The 16,229-nt window shown below is 56.3% G+C and overlaps 1 protein-coding gene across 15 annotated transcripts in view; it reads left to right on the top strand.

Moving 5' to 3' along the window:
- Positions 1-16,229, top strand: part of CAMTA1 (calmodulin binding transcription activator 1) — a 964,086-nt gene that overhangs the window by 696,414 nt on the left and 251,443 nt on the right. For 13 of the 15 annotated variants that reach the window (XM_077151442.1, XM_077151449.1, XM_077151441.1 and 10 more), the window contains one exon: positions 3,032-3,103. The exons of the other annotated variants lie outside the window; for them this stretch is intronic. In XM_077151442.1, coding sequence (XP_077007557.1) covers positions 3,032-3,103 — 72 coding nt within the window. The remainder of the gene's footprint in view (positions 1-3,031; positions 3,104-16,229) is intronic. 15 annotated transcript variants of the gene reach the window in all.

Raw genomic sequence — 16,229 nt, 5'->3', positions numbered from 1 at the left:
AACCAGCCTGCTCAGCCACATTACTCGCCTCTCATGCTCATGTCACCCTGAGAACGTATTGGGGTGACACCCACATTACGGCATGGACCCTCCTAGTGGTCAGCAGCAGAACTGACGTCCGAGCCCAGCCTCCCCTCCAGCAGGTTCCACCTCTCCGTAAAGCCCTCCTTGGTGCCTCCAGCTCACAGTGAGCCCCCGTGAGCCCCTTTCCCCACAATGACAGCGAACTGCTCAACGCAAGTCGAGTTTCCTTGAAATCGGAGCTTAGCCCTTTACGCACAAAGTTTAGAGCCCATTTTCAAGAAAGTTCTCTACTATGTTTTGGAAATGCTTTAGCCTTCATGGTGTCACTAGCAAAATTTAACTATGTACAGTCCGCAAGCCCCTTCCTGGGCTGCAGAGACCTGCATCCTGGAGCTGCCAGGGTGGAAAACTGCTGACCAGCTCCACTCAAAAAAGTCTCAGGCTCCCTGGCGTCCAGAAGTTCCCAACCTGTAAATCTGTAAAGAAACCATCAGGACAACCCATGTGTTAAGTCAACACGGAAGAGGGTGAAACGCCCCTGGCTTTTTGAGTCCCTGGGACTCTGCATAGCTCTTTGCTGGCCTCCCTCGATGCCATTTGACAGAACTTTTGTCCTGGACCCGCCTCTCCATCCCTAACCTCCTCTCCCCTCCCCAAAATCACTCTTCTCATCTGATGAGACCAGAGACACCAGCAAACCCCAGGGATTAGAGTAATATCTAAAAATAGAGTCACTAGGTTCTGAGCAAGCCCTGAGGGCTCCTCTGATGAAAATGCATGAGCCCTGATATAGAAACTGTGATTTTCCCTTCGTAACTTCATTTTGCCCGTCGGGTGGTTCTGGGCGGTTCTGGTAAGCAAGGTCGCCAGTGAGAGAGGGCTTCAAGGGAGAGGAGGCTCCAGGCTGTCTTCCCTCGGGGTCCTCCTGCCTAATGGACACCCAGCAGGGGGTTCGCGTATTCTCCTCAGCCCTTAGGCTTATGGTTCGGTGATGCTGCACCCAGATAGACAGGCAATGGATTGAAGGGGAAATAGTGTTGAAATCCAGCCATGTTCTTTCCAAGTCCACGAAGGAGCAGAGGGAGGAAAGAGACACAGGTGAAGGGAGGAGGTCGTTGCAAATGCTGTAAAGATTTAATATAAACAGCGAGAAGGAGCAGATGCAAAGCCTTTTATTTCAAAGGGATGTGAGAAACTTCTTCTCTCAACAATTTATGTCTCCCTATATTTGGCTCATTGCATGAGTAAAAGTAATGAAATTGCCAATGAGAACATGCAAATTGCAATGGAAAAGAGCTGATTAAAGTTGCAGGTGGGTTGCTCATTCATCACAACCCAACATTTAAAGAAAATGTCCAAACCTGAGGTTCTCTGGAAAGAAGGAGTGAGTTATCAAAAAACACAGTGTATTGAAAATCGGAAAAGTCAGGAAAGAGTATTGCTTTCTTAATAATAAATACATTTCACGGGCAAGAATTGCAAGGGAATCGTTTAAATTAATTTCCGCTTTGTTTGTTTGGTTTGTACAGGGCTTAAATCCCAGCTGACAGCAATCTGTAGAAGTTCTAACATATTGGAAATCTGATTTTCTTGCAGCCAGAATCCCATGGTCCAAAATGATTTCTCTTTCAACCCTGCTAATCAAACAGACAGGGTTCAAACGGACCCCTAGTCTAACCAAGTTGCAGTTGGTCTTTTGGGGGGTGTAAATAACATCTAAAGAAAAGTTTAAATCCAGAGCTGTTGGTCATTTCTCTCTCGAGTGTTGGGGGGGCGGGGAGTGGTTGGGGACCGCAGGGAGACTAAAATAAGGGATGATGGGTGAACGTGAAGGCCTTTCAAACTTGTGTCCTGCAAGACTTAGTTGGCTGTGCCTCCGCTCTCTGCCCCACTCCTTCTAGAACTTGTGCTTTGGGACGCCTGGGGAACTCTGAAAGGGATTGGAGGGCGGTCCCTCCAATTTGGAAGTCAAGGCCCCCAAAAAGGAAAGACTCTGACCTCGGCTTTAATCTGTGTCTTGGTCATTTTTTACCTCGAGACTTTCCCCTCCATATTGATGCTTTGCCTTTGGGGGGGCCCTGCCTTGTGCTCGGGTTCCCCGAGTTCTGTTGTGAGAGGGGCCTGATGAGTGTTCTTCTCATTAGACCCCTTTTCCCCAATCTCTGCCAGCAAGCCCACCCCTCAGTGCCCATGGTGCCCAGAGAGTCCCCACGAGCCAGCCAGCCCTGCGCCACCCCACCCCCCAGCTCCGTGGGTCTGGGTCTCGGTGATGGGCCACGTAAGAATGGTCCTGCCTCATAGTCCGCCCCACATGCCATTCCCAAATTTGAATTCCCACCTTATTCCCTAATTTGACTGTCTAATTTGATCTGTTTCTCAAGATCAGATTCACCTGCAAAAAAAAATGCATTTATCTTAATTAAAACACACACACACATGAATAAACAAACTGTATATATTTTTAAATGGGGATGTACAAAAGACTCAGGAGGTAAATCCTATGAGTGTCACCCACATCCCCAATTGCATCGGCGGGCCCATCGGCCAGGAACTTCCTTGCCTGGTGTGGACTTCCTTTGCCAGGGTAGCTCTGGATGTGTTCGAATATATTTTAGTCAATTTCGTCAGCTCACAGTCCTTCACTGGGCTTCTCCTACACTCCCTCAATTAACTTCGGAGCAACTTCAAGGCCCTAAAGCTATCAGCACAATTTATACGTCTGTGCATTTTCCTGGTCCCGGGCTTTCGCCGGGTGCTCAGATGCCTCAATGGCCCAAGAAGGGCTGCAGAGCCCAGCTGGGCATCGGCGTCTGACCCCGCCTCCGGCGCCCCCCAACATCCCCGAGCCTCCTTCTCGGTCCTGGAGCCAGACGCAGAGGGTCCCTCGGCCACGCGGGTCTTGTGGCAGTGTCTGTGGCCCTTTCTTGCTCCTTCTCTGCTGCGCCGTCTTCCTTCCTTCCTTCCTTCCCTCTTTCCAACTGAATTCTCGTTTTTCCTCTCTCCCTAGTGCTTGTACGGCTGCTATGTCCATTCCTCCATCATCCCCACCTTCCACCGGAGGTGCTACTGGCTCCTTCAGGTAGGTGCTGGGACTGGATTCTCCTGCCGTAACCGTGCTGGGGAAGGGTCTGCGGAGGGAGCTGCGGGGTGAGGGGCTCCGTGCGGGACCTGGCTCCAGCCCAGGTGTCCTGCGTGCGTTCCTAGCGGGCGTCGGCTTGGCAGCCGTCCCGGGCTGGCGGGGGGCAGGACGGGGCGGCGAGCCCGTGGCGGGGGTCTTTGAGCTCGCAGGGTGCCTGGGTTTCCTTTCGGTGAGGGTGGGCAGGCAGGCTGAGCACCAGCCGCAGACTCGTCTGCTCTCGTGGGTTGGTTGGAAGACAGGCTTCCGGCGCGCGCCCACCGCGGTGGGGATGGATTGGCACGGTTGTTCCGAGAGGAGGGCCTCCGGCTCAGCAGGAGGAGCTGCAAATCGATGGGTGACATCTGCCAGGCAGCAGGATGGGGAAGGCGGTGGCCTGGGAGCTGCCCACAGGCGTTCCCGGGCCAGGAGGCCAGCCGGCCAGGTGGCTGGGCCGGGGTGTAGGTGCACAGTCTTGGTGCTCGCTGAGGGGGGTGTGGGTGGGTGCAAGCCCCCCACCCCAGCCTCCTGCTGCTGGGTGGCGCACCGCCAGCTGTCTTGCCCCACTGATCCCATGGCCGATGCTGCCGCTGCGTGCGGGAAGGGCCCTGTGAGAACTGGGAGCTCTGCGGGATCCATCGTCAGGCTGGACCTGGGTCCTTTCCAAAAGCATGTCCTCTGAGCTGCAGCTGCTCCTTGTGGGACCCATTCCCGGTGGGTCACCCCAACTTCCTCCTACTGCCGTTACCCAGGAATCACTCTCCTTCCCTGGGTCCCGCTGGCTGCACCCGCTATTGTGCAAGTCAGTAAGGCCCTGGGCCTCGGTGGTTTGGGGTTCTCTCCGAGATGGGGTGCCTGAAGGGGCGGGGACCCGAGGCACAGGAGGAGCCGCACACCCCAAGGGCGTGCATTCAGGGGATGTGGAGCAGCCGCCGTCTGGTCCCGGCACGGGGGCCTCGTAGGCGTCCGCGGGCCAGGGCTGCCTGGGGTGGAGGCCGAGGCCGGGCCTGGACATCCCCGGCCACTGGCTGCACCCGGTCCCTAGGCTCAAGCCCTCTCCGTTCCCTCGCAGTTCCCAGAAATAATTGCTTGTGGTTCCACAAGTCCATTAGCACATGTGGCCTGAGCCTGTCCGAGCAGGCGCTGGTCTGCAGACCCGCTGCCGGGCCCTGGCCTGGGCCCCGTCTCCTGGCTCTGTCTCCTTCCAGGCGGAGAGGGAACACCTGGCTTCTAACTATGCAGGCCCGTTTCCTTCAGAGGGAGGTGGGCGCGCTCACGCAGGCTCCCCTGGGCATTTTGTTAATAAGAACAAAACCAAAGGCAGTGCACGATTGATCACCGGGTTTCTCTGCACCACCCCCCCACGCCCCAGCTACAGAGTGGGGGTCCATCTTGGGTGCAGAGTTCTGGTGGCGTCAGTCCTGTCCCTGCGTCCCCAAGGTCAAACTCTGGCTGCTGAGCAGCCTGCAGCCCTTGCCACCTCCTCTCGGTCCTCCCACACTCTTGGGTCTGCTTTGGGCTTTTCTCCTTGCAGTTTTCATGCCAACCAGCCGCAGGCCCCCTCCCCCAGCCCGTCATGCTCTCTCTCTAGCACGGCCCCTCCATTGCCCGCCTGTGGGAGCAGCACCCCTGGAAGCTGCCCTCCTGCCAGCATGCCCTCTCCTGCAGCCCCGGCTCTCTGCCTTTCGCCGCAGTTTCCTCTCCTCGCTGCCCGCCTCCCCTCATTCCATCACGCTCTCTTGGCTTCTTCATTCCACTAAATCTACTTTCCTGGAATCAGACACCAGTGGGCAGCCACGGGCCTGAACTCATGGCTTCCCAGATTGCATTCCATCCACAGCAGCCCTGGAGCCAGGGGGCCCCTTCCCCCCTCTGCTGGGCCAAAAGCAGGAGGGGTCCTGGGCCACGGACCCCGCACCCCACCCCCTGCTGCGATTCCCTGGCTCCGTATGCAGGAGATGTTCGGGCTGTGATTCATGGGCGTCTGGGTTGTTTCCTTCCAGCTGGCAAGGAAGCCAGAGTCTCCCCAAAGGCCAGGATCACAGAAACTGCTTTCTCCATGGTCCATCAGGGTCCTCTTCATTTTCTCTCCTGAGTCCCAGGGGATGTGTCACTGCACTCTCTCTCCTTTGCATCCTCAAGGATCACTCTGGTTTCTGGGAACTCTGGCAACAAAGCAGGGATATACCCAGGGGTGGGTTCCCTGTGCCCCCAGTCTGCCAGACCGTAGGAGGTTAGGGAGCTAAGGCCAAAGCAGTTTGCACTGTGCTCACTCGTAGAACTAAGAGGGCAGCCGCTGGGCTCAGGGCCTGTTCCTGTTGCTGGTTGCACCCCCAGGGTAGTGGCAGTACAGCCAGGTTTAATTTCTTTGATGTTAAGTAGGAAAGAAGCTGCATGACACTGGCCCAGATAGAAACTACCTGAGTCTGTGTCTGACACCAATTATCAAGAAGCAGTACCGGGCAGGAGGGCAGGGTCAGGCCAGGTGTCAGGGCAGGAGGGCAGGGTCAGGGCAGGTGTCAGGGCAGGGTCAGGGCAGGGTCAGGGCAGGTGTCAGGGCAGGAGGGCAGGTGTCAGGGCAGGGTCAGGGCAGGTGTCAGGGCAGGAGGGCAGGGTCAGGGCAGGTGTCAGGGCAGGAGGGCAGGGTCAGGGCAGGTGTCAGGGCAGGGTCAGGGCAGGTGTCAGGGCAGGAGGGCAAGTGTCAGGGCAGGTGTCAGGGCAGAAGGGCAGGAGTCAGGGCAGGTATCAGGGCAGGGTCAGGGCAGGTGTCAGGGCAGGAGGGCAAGTGTCAGGGCAGGTGTCAGGGCAGAAGGGCAGGTGTCAGGGCAGGGTCAGGGCAGGAGGGAAGGGTCAGGGCAGGAGCAGGGCAGGGGCAGGGCAGGGGCAATGACCGGGGCTGAGCAAGGAGGTGGCCCCCAAACACAGGCCCATTCCAAAGGTGCCAACCTGCTCCTCTAAGCACCAGCGAGCTGCACCAGGGGGCAGGGGGGGAACGAGCAAACACAGGGCCACGTCCCCCACATGCTCCCACCACCTCAGGTGCCTGTGAGAGAGGAGGGGGGCTTCAGGATGCAGGAAAGTCCCCTGAGGAGCAGTCCCACCCCCCACCATGCCAGCCCCGCGGCCCTCAGCTCCCGGCAGCCCACAGCAGACTCCCAGCCTCTGAGTCCCTCCCTGCTGCCCCTCCAAGGCCCGGGGCTCAGCAGGGGCCTCTTCCAGGCCCGGCCGCTCCCCCACCCACCTGTCCACTCCTGAGGGAGGGACCCCTAGTCATCTGTCTCCCCCCAGTGCCCAGCTCGGAGCCTCACCCCCACCACAGCCAGAAAGGAACTGGCTCGTTGGTTTCTCGGCTGCCCCGGGACAGGGAGCGACAAGCTTCTCAGGCCCTGGGACATGGAGAGCAAGACTCAGGGGACAAGAGGGATGCTGAGCTGACCGGCTCCTCAAAGCATCAGGCCCATTTGGCTCTCGGGAGGGCGCTGTCTATCCCACTTTGCTTTTCTCTCTCTTTTCCCCTCTCTTTGTTGCCAATAAATATTTTATTAGGATGTGAGCAAGGAGACAAGCCAGGGAGCAGAAGCCCCCAGGGGATGGGGGCACTGAAGCCCATTTAGTCTGTGGGTGCATGGCCGGTGGGTCCCTCCTGCCCAGGGTGGGTCCTCGAGGTCCTGGGTTGCTCTGGGCCCATGCAGCAGAAAGTGACCCCAAGCTGAGCTCACTTCTCTGGTGGCTGGAAGCCCAGAGAGGGCAGGGACAGCCCCAGGTCACCTGGCTTGTGGGGTCAGGGTGTCAGTGCCTGATGGGTCAGTGTGCCAGTCCCTTCCCGCCTCTCTCCAGGCTACCCCGACATCACGGCACTTACAGGGGTGGCCTCCAGCAGGCACCCTGCTCCGGGGTGGGGGGTGGGCAGGCGAGGCAGAGCAGCCCCTTCCCACCTCCTTCTCGCCTCCCCTGGTGTGATATTCTAATGGTGGCTGTGAATGGGCATCAGGGAGACCCAGGGCCCCCTGCCCCATCTTGTCCTCTTCTCTGGGGACCCCCCACCTCCAAGTTCCAGCCTGTGGGTGGTTGCATCAGCCCCCACTTCAGACCACACTTCCCAGCAGATTTTTTATGGTTCATTTGGAAACTATTTCTGCTTCTAATGACTGTTTTTCTTTTTGCCCTTGTCCTCTAAAATGCTTAATGAATGTTTTCTGTGCTCGAGTGGAGCAGGGGGTGTTCCCAGTATGTCTGCCGGGGCCGGGCTGGGGCCGCCTGACTGCTGGGTGTGGCGCTGGGGAGGAGCCCGGGGCTGGGGGTGCTGCTGCCAGGAAAGCAGGGGTGCCACGGCTCTGAAGCCCCTGGAGCCTGGTGGACGCTGGACCTCGGGGGTGTTCTGGGACTGCTGGGGGAGCACTGGATTCAGAGTCCAAGCGGCTGGGTCCTAGTCCTGCCTGAAAGTCACAGGCTCCCCAGCAGGTGGTGGCTCAGCTCTGCAGAGTGAGTGTCCGCCCCCGCCCAAAGCGTCATGGCACAGCCCCACCTCACCTGTGAGGACACCGGGGGCCCCCGAAATCCCTCCGTCATCCAGTTAGTGGAGAGCAGATGTGGGACCCGGCTCCCAGTCCCGGATCCCATCAGCACACTTGGTTGCCTCCTGTGCTGGCATCCTCACCACCCCTTCGTAGGTGGGGAGCTCGGAGACAGGGCACTCGGGCCCCAGGTCCCAGGTCACACAGCCTGCAGGGAAGAGCTGCCAGGCCCTGCGCCCCCTCGCCCTCCCTTCCCGCCTCTGCTAGCCCTGCTGCCCCCAGGAACGTGGGAGTTAGAACCACGTCAAAGGCAGTGGCAGGCCCTGAGTCCCCGGCCCAGCGTCCCGCCCACCCTGTCCTGGAAGCTTCCCCGAAGTGGCAAATGCACAGGAAGGGACGCTGGACGCCCCAGGGGAGTGGCGCCTCTCGGGTTCTCCCCCGGCCCGGGCATCTGTGGTGTGGGTGCAGACTGGTGGGTCCCTGCGGGGAGGGGGAGCCCTGTCCAGTTTTCCAGAAAATGCGATTTCCTGACCTGAGCAGATGGGTGGGCCCACAGGGGGCATGGCTGCCGCATCGAAGTGCCACACACTGGGAGACCCCACATGGCAAAGTCATTGTCTCCCAGTTCTGGGGGCCAGGACCAGGGCGCCAGCAGGGCTGCTTCCTGGGAAGGGCCCTGGGGCTCATCCCATCCCTGAAGAGAGAAAGGGGAGAGGTTGGTCGTGTGGAGCCCCAGCCTGCTCGAGTCCTGGGACCGTGGCCTGGCCCTGCGCCGCCCCAGGAAGGCTGTCACCCGGCCCCCCCCTCGGGCACCCCGGGTCCTGGGGCCCTCTGTTTGGGGTGCTGTCTAGATATGAAATTGGCAGGTTGGAATTACGGCACTCACCAGCCACATGACTCTGGGCGAGTTACGTTGTTTCTGAGTCTCAGTTTTCTCGTTAGTAAAATGGGAATGATAGCGGCACCAACTGCATGGGGCAGTGGTGGGAATTAAATATACGTTAAATATCGTGCATATAAGAATGATAAATTAAATATCATGCATAAAAAGATTAAATATACATTAAATAAGGGCTGCCAAGTGCATCCAGGTCCTGGCATGGGGCGAGCGCTCCAGCTGGATGGGGGTTCTGTAAGGCAGTACCCCGAAACCCAGAGAGCTTTTGTGAGTCCCTCTCTCCCCACCATGCACTCACATCCCCTGTTCACCACCAGGCCATGGTGACAGGAGCAGCCACCCTCTTGAAGCACGAGCTGGCCAGGACCACACAGGCCCTATTCCGTGGCCTTCCCCGCGCCGTGGCCCCTGCCCCTGCCTGTGGCCCTAAACATGCCTCGGCAGCCCAGACAGTCCTGAAATCATGGGGAGGATGATCCGCTCTCTCTGGCAACCCAGCACATCCCCCACCATCCACTTCACTCCACCCAGACCCTGCCCTGCAGCTGTCCTGTTGTCCCCCCCCCGTGAAGGGACAGGAGTCCCCGCGGGGTGGCCCCCACTGCACCAGCAGCATACCCCTTCTCTCCTCCGTCTTCGGCCCCGTCCTGGTGAAGCTGACGCCTCACCAGCCGCCCATCCCCAAGGCACATAAGACAGCTCGGCATCCTATCTTTCTGTCTTTTTTTAATCTTTTTTTAAAATGGAGAATATTATAGCTTCATAAAAAATACCTGAGGCTTTTTGCTCAGTAACTGCTTTTATGTTTCATCGGGGTAAAGTAGAAGTGGCTGGGAAATAAAGCATAAGGAACACACTCCGTATGCAGCCCCTCAACAACTCTGTGCGTTATGGAGATGGGGGATTCCAAGGGGCTCCCCACCAAATGCGGCTCCGCATGGGGCTTCAGCCGCAGGAGGAGTCGTCTGGGCTGACCCGCCTTCCCGTGGGGATGTTTTGACTCATGTGGTTCAGGGAAGGAAGTGAGCTGGTGCCCCAGGGGTCCCTGGCTCCTGGACCAAAGTTGGCGGGAAGGGGAGGGCACCCAGGTTGCCAGACCCCACCCGCAGGCAGAGCACCCACACCAGGGCCATTAGGACTAGGAAAGCTGAGAGCTCGGCCCAGCCCTGCGTCTTCTGTCTTACAAGCGCCATGTCTTACCCTCAGCCACTAGGAACGGAGGGCCTGGCACCTGCCGTGGATGGGAGGTTTTGGAGCAGAGGCCTTTAGACAAGTGACTCTCCGCTGTGCAAGGCTGTAGGAAGCCAGAGCCCTGGAACTGGGCAGCCCCTGGGCCCTCAGTCAAGGACGCCAAGGTCAGCATGTTTTGCTCCTCCCAGCAGTTCAGGAAGGGAGGCAGGGCTGGGCTGAAGTCAGTTTGGTTTTTAGCAGAAAACAGAGGGCCACAGAGAATGGGGACTGCCAAATACACCTGGACCCAGCCCTGCTGAGCCCTAGCCCAAGCCCTTTAGACAGGTATGATCCCCTCTTCTAGGAGCTCCCCAGCCAGAGTGGGCAGGCCTGAGGAAGTGCAGTGGCAGTGAGAGTAGGAAAAGCAGCTTGGTGGTGCCAGGATGTGCAAACTCTTTAGGACAGGGTCCCAATGCCAAAGGCCAGAGAGGGCCAGCCATTCCCTGGTCCGAAAGTCCAAGTGACCCCACCCAGAGCCTCCGCTTCTGGGGCCTGATGTGGTTCTCTTTAGTCCATTCCACTTGGCTGCCACACCTGAGCTGACCTGTGAGCATTCTCAGGCAGCTTTCTGCAGGGGCCACCGATCTAGCCTGCTCCTTGTGGGACTCCAGGGACACTCCCGTCCCTGTCGTGCCCTCACAAAGCTCATCAGTGCCTGGGGAGAGGACCTCCCCAGTGGCTGTTTGGCCAGTGAATTCTAATAATTAATTACAGCATCATCTGCAGATCCCTGAGTGTTTGGAGAGGACCCTGCATGGAGCTAGAGGTGACAGATCCTGCAGCCTCAAAGTCACTTCTGACCCAGAACTCTGTGCCCAGTAGATGGATCTGGCAGAGGTGACACATTCAGAGAGGGGAACTCAGAACAGGCTGAGGTGGGCAGGGAAGGCTTCCTAGAGAAAGAGGGAAGCATGAGCTGAAGGATGAGAAAAAGGGGGCCAGGATTTCTTCCAAACCCTGTGTGACACGAGGCAGGGGCGGGCCATGGGGGACAGCTGCCAGGCAGACTTGCTGCTGCCCGAGGTCTCAGCTCTCAAAGGCCCACACGGGGTCCCCAGGAAGAAAGCTCTTGGGACAGCTGTCCTGGGCCCGGGCCAGCTGGGTGATCTGCGGGGAGCACAAGGAGAGACCTGCACTGCCCCCGCCTCCTCTCAGGCTCAGAGGAGATTGGGAACACCAAGCAGGGGCCAGGTCAGCGAGAGGAGAGGGAGACATTCCAGGGAGAAGGACAGACACGGCAAAGTGAAGGAACCCATGTCCGGAAGGTCACAGGACAGGGTCGTTAAACCAAAGCCATCCAAAAGGCCCTTCCTCTGGGGGGAAACCCAGCAGGCAGCCTGTGAGCAGGGGAGCCCTCTGGCGACCAGGGAGGGGGCAGGTTGTGGAAAGGAGAACCCGAAAATGAATTGTGATATCAGCCAGATAATTCCTGAACTGCATTCTTGCACCAGCTTTCCTCTCGCTGGTAGCTTCCCCATCTTTCTCCATTTAATGTCCCTTGAATAACACAATGAGAAGATAAGGTAGACACTAGAAATTTACAATGCTATGCAAAAAATAGCTCCATTCCATTAAGATTTCAGGATCCTTGCCAAGGCTGCACAGCAGGGTTGATATTATCTCCTTCTTAGACGTCTTTGCCTGATTGCAATTTACGGTGCCAAAGCCACTGCTGTACCCACCTAAAGCCTTCAGAAAATGTGGTGTTTCCCCCAAAGCAGCCATTATCCTAAGGAAAGTCAGTGGGCATTTTCCAGAAGTTTGCCTTACTTATCCAGATCCCTATGTCACCCCTTCTGTAGGGTCAGGGTAACATCCAGGAAAGCAGATCAGGTGGCTTTTGGGGGGCACCTCGGGGTGGGAGCAGCCAGGCAGCCCCTGGCTGCTCAGGCCACCAGAGCTCTCAGGGGAGTTTAGGCCCCCTACCCCCTCCTTGTAAACAAGGGGGGTACTGCGGGTGGGGGGGCTTCAGGCATCAGGAAAAGCTTCCTCCCGGCTTCCGTCTGGGCCCATGAAGGGTGGGTGGTCCGTCAAGTCCAAGGTTTGCATTCAGCCATGTGCCCCAGCCCAGTGAGTCTTCGTGTCTTCTTCTGTCAGATAGGCATAAAACGTCATTGGGTCATTGGGTAGATGAATTGCCCCAACACACAAAGAGCGCCTGGTCCCCAGGAAGTAGGGACAGCTGGCCTGACCATGCTACGACTACTCCCAGCTTCTTTTACTCTGTGGGGAGGTGGGTATGGTTGTGAGGGGCCCCTAAGTAGGGCCCCCTCTCCTCTGCCTCCCCAGTGGCAAAATGCTAGTAGCAAAAAAACTTCGCTAATTTGCGCCGCAGTCCTGGGCGGGAGGTAAGGTTAAATGAATTAGACCCTGCGCGCCCTGTGTGCCCCCAGCCCCCGCCCCTCTGCTCTCTGCCTGGGCTGTAATGGGGAACCACGTCCGACCTGGCCCGGCCCGCCCATGCCTGTCCTTCAGCGTGTGGAGGACCAGGCTGTCCAAACTCAGGGAGACAGAGGAAGGAAGAGGCTGCCTGAGCCACAGTGCCTTAGAGGTGGAAATTATTAATTAGTCTTATTATCCAGAACGTGTCTCTCTCTTAATCTCTCCGTCTGCAAAGGGGTTTATGCCTCCACAGAGCAGGCTGTCGGCTTGGCTAAGCCACTGCTTTTAATGTGAAGGCGAAACAATGGGCGATACAGGTTGGTTCCGATGCGTATTTATAAACCAACAATTCCAGCTCCCCATCTACAGAACATCCTTCAAAGACGGGGTGGAAGCAAAAGCTGCCTAATTTCCCTTCTAAATGGCTTCTAATGTGGGGCTTCTGTTTAATTATCCTTTTCATGTAATCTTCTGCTGACATTCTATCCTTTATATCCTATTCTTCTTTGGAGCAAAGGGGATGCTCTGGTTTCCAAAGCGAAAGACAAAAGTTCGCCTCAAGGAAAGGCTTTCTGTTTTGCCTCTGAAAGAACTCAAAGGGCCAGGAATGAAATTCAGATGCCACTGGATAGAGCGAGATGGAAAGCGTGCGTCCCTGGCGCCCGGCTGCGCACGGGGCTCCCTGTGCCCCGGGGGGCCTCTTGTCCGCTGGGCACCTCACACGCTCCGTTAAGCAAGCAGGGCCCACGACGTGCACTGCTCCCGCACCCAGTCCTCTCTCTCCCCCTGAGGGAGGCTCTTTGGGGCCAGAAGTAGAGCACCCCCCACCCCCACGTGCTCCCCCAAAATGGGCAGACATGCTGGGGGACTTCCCTCTCTCCTCCTGCAGACATGCCAGGCCCCTTGGTGTAGTGATAGCGGGCAGCACCTTTCCTCCCCCATGAAGACTGTGCGAGGACAACAGGGAGCCCACTTGGTCCTCTCCCAGGCCTCCTTGTGCCTGTAATGAGAGATGAACTGACGCTCCGGGGGGCCGCCCACTCAGCACACACCAGCACCCAGGGCTGCCTCATGGCCCGGGCGGAAACTCTGGGCCCAGGACAAGAGCGCTGTGCTTGGCGGGTTGCCTTGCATCCTTCTTGGCTGTTCCTGAGATCTTGCTCTCTGTCTTTTCCCTTGTCCTTTCCCCACTCCCATGGACATGCAGACAGTCTCCTGGCCTAACTAAAACCCCCTGGTGGCCCTACATCCCCTCCAGCCCCCAGCTGTGCCCCACTCCTCTTCACAACCACATTTCTCAGAAGGCATGGCTGCAGCTGCATCATCTTCTCACCATGACCCCTTTCTTCCGGTGAGCCACCGTTCCTGTTTCCTCCTCCTCCCTCCACGGGCAGAGCTCTCTCGTTGAGGTCACCATTGGCCTCTGTTGCCATCTTCATCCCTCCTGACCTCCCAGCAGCACCTGGCATGGTCACCCATTTCCTCCTTCTGGAAGGCTCTCTCCTACTGCCACTGCGACACCCCAGTTAGCTCCATCACTGCCTGTTCTTGGCAATCTCCTCCCCTCTTCTAAATGTTGGGGTATCCCAGCCTCATCTCAGCCTTCTCCCCTGTCTGCACTCTCTCCCTGGGCAACCTCATCCAGCCCCATGGCTTCAAAGCCAGTTGTTTGCATGTGACTTCCACTATGCATCAGTCTTTTTATGTCCAACCACCTACTCAGCATCCCCTTTGAATGCCTGAAGTCTCATCTCAGACTTCACGTGGCCAAAGCAGGAGCCTTGATGTCCCCCATGAGCCTGCTCTCCCTCACTGAGGTAAACTGCAGTGCTGTCCACTCAAGGGCTCAAGCCAAACATTCTTGATGCCCCTCTTTCCCTCATTCCCCTCTTGCCCTTCAAAAATATGACCTAAACCCAAAAACCTCTCGCTCTCTTCTGCACCTACCAAATCCACTGTGACCCCCATATCAATGCCAGAGGCCCTCCTTCTTTATTTGCCCTTCTGTGATCTGTTCTCTACAAAGCAGTCAGTCAGGCCACTTAAATCCCAAACCAGATCACATCAGTCTCATACTTCCAGCACTTCGAGAACCCTCCCCTGCATTTAACATCCAAACCCTTATGATGGCCTCCAAAAGTCTGTACCACCTACCCTCAACTTCCTCCCTCTTGGTGCTTACTAGCTGCACTGGCTTCCTCCTGCTTCACAAATGAGCCAAGCTCTTTCCTGCCTCAGGGTCTTTGCACCTGCTCTTCCCTCTGCCTGGAGGCTGACCCTGGCTCTTTCATACCTGACACTGCAATTCAAGTCTCAACTTAGCTGTCAGCTCCTCTGAGCCTCTTCTGACACCTACCTAGTATTCCCTCACTCTCTGGGATCCCAGCATTTTATTATGAAAAATTTTTAATATATGGAGAAGTTAAAAATTTTACAAGCACCCTTATGGCTACCACCCAAATTCTTTTAACATCTTACTCTACTTCCTTTGTCACTTTTATATCCATCCATCCTGCAATCCATCTGATTTATTTTGCATGCATTTCAAAGAAAATTGCAGACAACAGTATACTTCCCCTAAATACTTGAGCATGTGGGTCATTAACTAGAGTTCAATATTTATGTGCAGTTCTTTTTCGTTTATTTTGAGGTAAAATTTATACACGATGGGACACACAATATTTGACTGTGCTATTTGGTGAGTTTTAATAAATACCCACACCAATGATAACCCCAAGCTCCTATCAAGATATAGATTATTATGTGTACCCCAGAAAGTCTCCTCAGGCACTGTTTTGGTTTCCCATCTTCTAAAACAAATACCATGCAATGGATTGGCTTAAACAATGGGAATTTTTGGCTCGTGGTTTTGAGGCTAGGAAAAGTCCGAAATCGAAGTGTCGCAAGGTGATGCTTTCTTCCGAGAGACTGTAGCATTCTGGGCTGGCTGCTGGCGATCCTTGGGGCTCCTTGGGGCTCCTTGGCTTTCCCATCACAAGGCCACGCACATGGCAGCATCTCCTCCTTTCCCTTCTGGTTCCGTTGGCTTCTGGTCACGTCCTGTGGCTTCTCTTTCTCTGCTTGAATTTCATTCTGCTTGGTAAAGGACTCTGTCATCCAGATTAAAGCCCAACCTAAATCAGTTGCCACCCCTTCCCTCAAGCGACATCTTCAAGAAGTCCTATTTATGATGGGTCCACACCTACCAGAAGATAGGCAAAGACCAAGAACATTTCCGAAGTGGGGTACGCAAGTGAATCCCCACCTCCGTCTCCCAGAGATAGCAAGCATCGTTCTGATTTTTCCCACCATGGGTTAGTTTTTCCTGTTCTAGAACTGCATAAAAATGGAGTCAGACAATATGTCCTCTTTGGGGGACATATTCTTTCGCTCAGCGTAGTCTTCTGTGGTTCATCACCTTCAGTAATTAATTTATCATATGTCCCCATATTCTGTCCCCACCATTCAAAAGTAAGCTTCCTCATGTGTCACATTTGACCATCACCAGACCCACACAAGGCATTTTCCCGGACTCTGAGGACAGGCAAGGAGGGCTGGCATCGTCACAGCAGCATCCAGCCTTTGTGGGTGGCTTACTCTGTGCCAGGTACTGTCTGGGCTCTGACTTACTCTCTCATTTAAACCCCAGCTCAGAGGAGGCATTCTCGTGCCCATTGTACGCACAAGGAAACCGAGGTTCAGAGAGGTGATATAACTTGCTTACGGTCACACAGCACGATAGTAGCAGAGCTGGGATTAGACCCCAGGCACTTGGGCTCTAGAGATCTTTTTAACTTCTCTGGCCTCTAGTGGGGAGGCAGGCCACAGAGTATGGGTGCAGGAAACAGGCTAACCCCCACCTTGGAAAAATAAGCTCAGGGACAGTCTGTTTTGCTCCCTGCTGTACCCTGAGTACCTAGGTTCGCATTTGTTAAACGGGTGTGAGTGCTATTTAGGCTTCCGGTGGGCCATGGCCAGCGCAGCCCCTGCTGGGCCCCCTGCGACTCCCCCACGCGTGCTCAGTTCCGCGGTACCAGCACCAGGGCTCGGCCAGGACGCCAGAATG

Source organism: Tamandua tetradactyla, chromosome 2, assembly GCF_023851605.1.
Source record: "Tamandua tetradactyla isolate mTamTet1 chromosome 2, mTamTet1.pri, whole genome shotgun sequence".
NCBI classification, from domain to species: domain Eukaryota; kingdom Metazoa; phylum Chordata; class Mammalia; order Pilosa; family Myrmecophagidae; genus Tamandua; species Tamandua tetradactyla.
Note: the sequence above shows the minus strand (reverse complement) of the source record. Positions and strands in the feature narration are given on the sequence as shown.